We start from the raw sequence: 7,853 nt of genomic DNA on the forward strand, positions 1-7,853 counted from the left end.
TGGTTGATTAACACACCAATCCGAGTCAGACTCTGCTTAGTTAGTTGAATTAAGGGCTGTTATCATGGCTTTTCAACGATTCTCACAGGAACCTTTGAATTTGGTTACTGAAGCTGACTAGCAAAAGCTCGTATACAATTAATCACCTTACAGTACCACAAAATTCAAATAATCCCGTTATTCTGAATCATTTTCTCTCATTGCAGTCTGCAGGAGACAGACAACTGCCCCGGGCAAAAGTCTGGGTGCGGAATTTACTCACTAACCAGTGGGAAGGCCCACATGAGCTCATCGTTTGGGGTCGTGGGTATTCTTGCGTTTCCACAGATACCGGGATACGGTGGCTACCTTCAAAATGCGTTTGCCCTGACCTAGGGCACCAGAGGCAGAACAGGCAACCTCCAAATGATGACCAGAACACCAGTCATTCAAATGGCAACCAGAATGTAGATCATCAGCCTAATGACTCTTCTTGATGATGACCAGGATGTTGACCATCAGGCAGATGGTCCTTCTACAAGCAGAGACTGGGATGGTCCTTCCACAAGCAGAGACTGAACTTTAAATTTCTTGTTATGGAGTCAGATCGTTAAAGCCTTAAGGACATATTTAGTATTAATAACTGATGTAAATTTCTATTTAGGATTAATAGTGGAGTTGTTATCTTATCAAACAAAAAGGGGGAATGGTAGATACAAAAATGCTGCTCGCGAGGATTTTCTTGTTATTTTCTAAGTCCATGAGAGACTTTTCTCTCTCACAGAAGAGGTAGCAGGGAATGTAAACAACCAAGCCACCTGCAACCTTTAAAAGTCTTGTTTATGGTATAGTAGAAAAATATTTTGACAATGGATGGTTTAGGATTTTAGCCAATCACCCCCAAGGGGTGGCTGGTCCTTTGTCCAATTAGACTAAGAAGAAAAAAAGTCTATAAAAGAGTTTGTAAAATAATTAAATAAATCAATCTTGCTGCACAATTCCTGCCTGTTGGATCTTCTCTCCTCCTCCTCCCTATGGCTGGGGGACATGGTGCTATACCGTAGGAACCAGGCCTGCGGTAATACCCAATCCCTCTTTCCATGAAGAACTTTTCCTAATATTCAGCCTAAACCTCCCCTGGTGCAGCTTAAGACTGTCTTCTTGTCCTGTTTCTGGTTGCCTGGGAGAAAAGACCAACCCCCACCTGGGTACAACTTCCTTTCAGGTAGTTGTAGAGAGTGATAAGGTCTCCCCTGAGCCTCCTTTTCTCCAGGCTAAAAATCCTCAGCTCCCTCAGCCACTCCTCATAGGACTTATGTTCTAGACCCTTCACCAGCCTTGTTGGCCTTAGCATTACAAGGGAGGGAATCATTTAACCAATAAAATAAGAGAAATGTGTAGCCAATTGTTGGGGAGGATGAAAGTTTGGTAAGGTATGTAGGTTTGGCAGAAAGGTCTGTGAATGTAGAAGCTGGGGATGAGGTAGAAATGAAAGCAAGTTTTGATATAGAATAAAAGATGTTTTGCTGAAACACTGATTGCTGAGTAACTGAGAAGGCAAAGGTTGGAGATGAGTTGGAAGGAGATTTTTAGGAGTAGGACAAAGGTATGTGATTACAAACAAAGACATGTTTTTCACCAAATAAATAAGTCTCAAGAAGAGCATAAGTAAATAGAAAACATGTCTTTACCAAAAAGAGAGCTATCGCAGGCAAACAAGAAATGTCGATGTAGCAAGAAGAAAAGAGGTCTGCGAATTCTCCATTGTAAGCTTAAATTGTAACTTACTTACTCTTGTGATTGGATAATAATGACTATAACATGGTGATGGTAGTAGTTATGATAGGCTATAGGCAAATGTAAAGGTATTGTGTATGATGCTTAATGGTTGTTATGTGTTAAGATACTCTGCAAAGAAAAGTATAAAATGCTTTGTAACTTGAACAGAAAGCGGCTTCAGGGATGCCTACAGCTGGAGCTGGCAGCTGTAGGGCTGGCTCTGGATACCCACTCCCTGAAATGCTGTAACTTCCCCTATGCAATAAACAGCTTTCAAGAGAGCCGCCTGAAGTCCGGACATCCTTCGTGAAACTTTCTCCTATAGCCAATTAGCCAATGAGCATTAATCCCTTTGTTTGCAAAAATGTATAAATAATGAAAAGTTTTGAACAACCTCAAGACCCCCACCACTGAGAAGCCAAGGGTGAGGAAGGACCAACAGGACACTGCCAGATACATGGGTGGTGACTATATTCTGCTTGATCTGTCTGTTTCTCCCTTATCTTTTCTGTTTCTTTCTCGCTAACTCACATTTTACTGTTAAATAAAATCCATACTATTGACTTCAGCATATGGTCTGGTTTGCACCTTAATTTGGGTAGAGGCATCTCTCAATCAGATCTTAACAGTTTCCCTCTCAGTTGTCTCTTCTCAAGGCTGATCAGGCCCAACTCCCTCAGCCTTTCTAGTTTTCTTTCACTACAGCCTCTCAGTTATAACCCTTTAGTCATAGCTCCCCAGAGATTTTACTCTGAAGATCCGGAGGATGGCAGGGATGGTACTAACAAATATTAAAATGATCCTTTGCCTCAAGAATAGAAAAATGTTATCCCTGCATGTTTCCCTCAAAAACAGGGATTAAGAGAGAACTCTGACCTCCTGCCTTTAATCAGTCCTTAATGATTTACTAAAATAAATTCAACTCTCCAAATTGCCCTAGTGGCCTTTTATAAGGCAGGTAGAGATGACATACTACAGGAAATTGCAATCAACAAGAGAGCAGCAAACAATATTGCCATAAAAACATTCCATGCACTAATCTATAAAGTAGCATTTTAAGAACACCTAAAGGTCAAGTCACAAAATTTGTTGGGGAAGGGGGGTGTTCTTTGGACAAAAGCAGGAAGATTTGTTTGTCTGAAAAAAACTTAAACTTATAAACCAAGTGCCTGATATTCAAACAGACACATTCAAACGTATCCTCTTCAAAAAAAACCAAAAACACAGTAAAGGCCTCGAGGATGAGGCAGTCTGCAGTCTACTATATTCTCTTCTCTTCTAAAAATATCTAGAGTTCTCCCAAAATGGGCCATGAATTATTATTAGATGTATGTTGAACATTTATAGATGTTCCAAGCTAACCAATTTATTTCACAAGCACTCCAGTTAACAAATAAGATGGGCACATCAAAAGACATTGCTTCAGTCTTTTTTTAAACTACTGATACCTGTTCTTTTGCATGATAAAAGTACAGTCCTATAGTTGGCCTGAAACCAAATTGCTTTTCCCTCCATATTTCCTGTATTACTTCTGGCAAACAACTCAGTTGCATATATAATTCCAAAGGTATTTAAGTACCCAATCCCAGATGTAGTCTTTCAATACTTATGCATATCTAGATAAGCAATTACAGTGCCTTGGAAAATGCAGATCACAGCTCCAGCTCAAGCCTGGAGGAGATAAATGAAGAGCCACCTCTGCTGTTTACACTGGGGGTTTGGTTTAGCCACCTATATAGCTACACCCTTTGAGAGACCTTGGAATGAGGGCTGAAAACAAGTGAGGATGCTAAACAAGAAAACATGTAAATGTAAAAAAGTTTTTTTTAAAATATAAATGTTTAATTTAGGATTAAGAAGGGTTGACTTATTTTTTTTTTAAGATTGATTGAACGCTGTTGTCCTCAAATAAAGAAACTCAATTCTTTCCATGAGATTTTTATAACTGAGCTCCTCAGCTACACTACAGCCCCTTCAACCCAAGCAGTGTTAGTGCTGGAAGAAGCCTTAGCATAGGAAACTCTCTGGCAATCTAAGCACTTTAACCATCAGACCTTTCTCAACACTAAAGCCTAACTCAGAGTGATTCCTATTTAACTGACTTTTATTCCTTCTGTAGGACTGTCTAGGTTGGGGGGGATTCAGTGAGTATTCCCTCGGCGGCACTTCTGCAGGTGTGGATGCTGTAAGAAGGACAATGTTCTCCTTACAAACAAAGATCGAGATAGTGAATGTGTTAGGGGAAACTCCATAAGTGCAACATAAAAAATATTCAGCTGAAGATAAAATAGGTCTGAAAAGAAATACTGGGTTTCACGCTTCACGGGCACAGTTTTCCCAGTTAGAAAGTGGTTAATGAATTTTCAAAGGTTCAATAATAATTAGCATTTATAAAAGCCCAGTAGTTATTCATCATTCTCCCTTCAGCTTGCAGTAAGGGCACCATAACGCTAGGCTCTCCTGAGACCGCCGAGCCTTGCCAGGCGCCATGCGAGCACCGAGCCCAGCTTCCCGCACGCAAGGACCGAAATTGAAGGGGGGGGGGGGGGGGGGGGGGGCGGGCAGGGGAGGAGGGGTGTGTGTATCCCACCAACAGCACAACCTACACGGCAGAGATGGAAAGAAGGCTTGCTGAGCCTCGCCACTCCGCCCCACTCCCCCGCCCCGGCCACACACTCATACACATGCACACTCCGGAAAGTGACAGGGAAAGATAGCAGCACCACGGGGCACGCCACCGACTCCCGCCGCCCTCCGACCGCATTTCAGGGCCGCCCAGATTCCTCTCTAGGGAAGGAGCAGGCAGCATCAGGGCCCGGTGGGCAGCCTAGCGCGTCAGCGCAAGGCGCTGACTGCTTCCCCCCCCAGCAAGCACCAAAGGGTGCGGCAGGGACTCCCCGTGAGGAAAGGCCGTAGGACAGGGATGGGCGAGGGGCCCCCCGCCTCGAAAGCGGTCAGTCGGCATCATGGCCCGCGTCTTTCCCGCAGCCGCCTCTCTCCCTCCTCACCCGCAGCTCTTCGAAATCCGCCATTTTCTACCCGCTGATGGTGGTGCTGCTGCCGCCGCCGGGCCCCACCGCCACCATCGTGCACCCTGTGCGCGCCCCCGGCACGTGACGGAGGAGGGCAGCTCCGGCGACGAGGGGGAGGGCGCTCCGCTTCTCCTGCATGACGGGCTGCCTCTCCCGCCCTGAGGGAAATCGTGAGAAGAAACCTGTCATATTTAGTACGGACACACCCGCCGGTACCGGGCCAGGCCCATCACGGTTCCTAGCAGGCCCCAACCGGCGAGGTGGTAGAGAGGAGGTAGCTCCTCGGGCCCCGCCGAGCTCCGGCAGCAGCTCCAGACCTGTCAGGAAAGCTGAGCACTCCGGGGACATGACCCCGGTGGGATCACCCCCCTTGGGACTGCCCCGTTCCCTCTCTCCAGGATCAACACCACAGAAAACATATTCGGCTGTTAAAAAAAAAAAAAAAAAAAAAAAAAAAAAGAGGAAAAACAAATAACCCAGGCTTGCGCTTTAAGTGGATTAAATGGAAAGGTTGGGCTTGCACCATTTTACAGCCTTCTTAGTTTTATCCATCTAATCAAGAGCATTTGTGTTATAATGATGATGTATGTGAAAAAGGAGGTTCACTCTCAGTAAAATTTTAAGAAAAGTTTCATAAAAGGGACAATTAGGAGACAACAGCAAAAAGGGTATTATGGCTGGGTGCTTCGGCAGAGAGCCAAAAGCACACCTCTACATCCAAAAGATCGTCTTTAAAAGTACATCTCTTATTGCATACTCATCATAATCATGCATGATTCATAAATTCTTTGGAGTTTCTGTGTATCATCCCATCAGCCTTATCTTCCTCCTTGGCTCCACTATGTCTCTGCTCCCTCCATAAATTCTTCTCTCTGGTTTCTGGTTTTCTTCTTCTCTGATAAGATACTCCAGGAATGTGAAGACTTTCTTTGCCTATCTTTTCTAAATTGACTACATAAACAATAGACATTCTATATCATGTATTACATTACAGAACTAGGTAAAGTTTTTCTAACATTATGTAACATGTGAAAAGCCAACATCCCAATACATTCATAACAATACCTCACTTTTCCTTTTTTTTACAGATCATTTGGCTTGAGCAGTATCCCTTGTTTTCTAGCCTTTATTATTTGCTCATTTTTTTCATAAATCAATCTTGCTTCTTCAAAGGGGTCTCTGATATCATTTTGCTTCTTCAACACCATGATCTTTTGTGCCATTCCAGATGTAGCCAATTTTGGTTCCACAGGCACTGGTACTATTTGCATGCCTTGGACCACAGTAGATATTAACCAAATGAAACAGGGGACCAAGCAAGGGGGAAATATCAAGCCTGTGGTGGCACATAAAAGGAAGAAACCTAGCTTCTTCCACCATTCTATTCCCAATACATTATCCCACCAGCTAAGTTTTAGTGTGGACTCCCACTTTTGGACCGGTACATGGGCTATTTTTCTGATATTTTTGGCTATATCTAGGACGGCATCCCCATGGTCATCTATCTTCAAACAACAGTCTGATGTATTAAATTTTCCACAAACACCTCCTTCTTCAGCCAATAGATAGTCTAAAGCCAACCTATTCTGATACACCGCAGCTCTTGTTTGGTTTTGTTGGCTAGCTAGTAATTCCAATGCCTGACCAGTTTGGTTCGTTATTATTTCTACAACTGCTTGGAGTCTTATAATCTAATTCAGCATGTAAATTGGGGTTCGATACCCCCAACTCCCATCTTGTGCCCAGGTGGCTGGCCCATACGTTTCAATTATGCGCTCAGCGGGCCATTCCTCGTCTCTCCATTTTTGAGATCCTCCAATCAATTCTCTTTTATTCCTATTCAGATCCTCATACACTGGTATTCCTAGTTGATCTCTGTCTGGCTCTGGTAAAAGAAAGAATCCTGGGTGTATGATTCCCAGGGTACAACTCCCTTTCCACCAAGAGGGGAGCTTTGCATATGCCCTTTTTCCACATATCCAAAATAGGCCCTCTGGTGCCTTCCAGTAATCAAATTTTTGTTGATTTATATTTTCCCAAAAAATTGATATGTCTGGGATCCCAAAAATAAGGATTTCTGTTTGTATCATTGCATTGAAAGAGTTTGACATTATTACTGTACTTACAATTCTTTTGCTTTGTTTTTTCCTGAGTCCAATACAGAGCTGGCTTCTCGGGGACCCACCATGTAAAAGTCCCATTATTGACTTTATATCTCTTACAGAGAGTATTTCCTACTTCGGTAAGGAAATTGTTCCCGGTATGCCAGAGACACTCCTCTCCTATCACTGTTGAACTTAGTACCCACCCTCCTGGTCTGTTTTCTGCCCTTATCCTTGTCCAATTCCACTTAAGGAGTTCTATTGGGCTTAAGCTGCTGTCTTTCCATGGCCATTCCTCTGTCATCAGAGGCCCTCCACACACCCAACAGTTGGTTACATTAAGCACTTTACTTATCCTTTCCCCCAATTCCACAAACAGAATTTTTTTCCAAATTTTGAGATTTCCTTTTCATTTTCTAATTGTTGTTTGAGTTTCACATACATGTCTTGAATTGGGGTCAATACAGAGTTAGATTGCTGTGCTAGCTTTGCCTTCTTGTTTACCAGTTGTTCTTTTACTAAGGCTGAGACTTTACTCCCAGCAATATATGTGAAACACATCCATCTTTCCCCTTTTGGACATTTACTTACCAACCTGCTACCACTTGTTCCTAGGTTTTCTACAATCCAGTATTTTTTCCCATTTTGCATACAGTTTCCTAATGTGGATGGGTTATAACAGTGACTGTTGACATGGGTATGCACAATGAAAAAGGAACCTCGGTGTTTTTCCATATACAGCTTTCAGTAACACCTATGGCATGGCTTTGTCAGTATCCCCAGAGGGAAGAGACAAAAAAGGAGTGACAGATAAAGGAATAACAGAGGTCCAATATGGCTTATACTTCCACCTCCCATGCCTATGGGGTTGCTACCCACAGCAGAGGTGTATGATCTTCTTGGTGGCAAGTACAGTGGTCAATTCGGTCTTGCCCTCTATTTCCTCATTACTTCTTTTTGG

At 43.2% G+C, this 7,853-nt stretch overlaps 1 protein-coding gene across 9 annotated transcripts in view; it reads right to left on the reverse strand.

Moving 5' to 3' along the window:
• LOC138102799 (E3 SUMO-protein ligase PIAS2) overlaps positions 1 to 4,853 on the reverse strand; it is a 108,944-nt gene extending 104,091 nt beyond the window's left edge. For 8 of the 9 annotated variants that reach the window (XM_069000567.1, XM_069000565.1, XM_069000574.1 and 5 more), the window contains exon 1: positions 4,767 to 4,853. In XM_069000567.1, the coding sequence (XP_068856668.1) occupies positions 4,767 to 4,790 (24 nt within the window). In that variant the 5' untranslated portion in view covers positions 4,791 to 4,853. The remainder of the gene's footprint in view (positions 1 to 4,766) is intronic. The other variant, XM_069000566.1, reaches the window with a different exon arrangement.
• Between the last annotated feature and the right edge of the window lie 3,000 nt (positions 4,854 to 7,853).

This window comes from Aphelocoma coerulescens (assembly GCF_041296385.1).
Source record: "Aphelocoma coerulescens isolate FSJ_1873_10779 chromosome W unlocalized genomic scaffold, UR_Acoe_1.0 ChrW_unloc_scaf_2, whole genome shotgun sequence".
NCBI classification, from domain to species: Eukaryota; Metazoa; Chordata; class Aves; order Passeriformes; family Corvidae; genus Aphelocoma; species Aphelocoma coerulescens.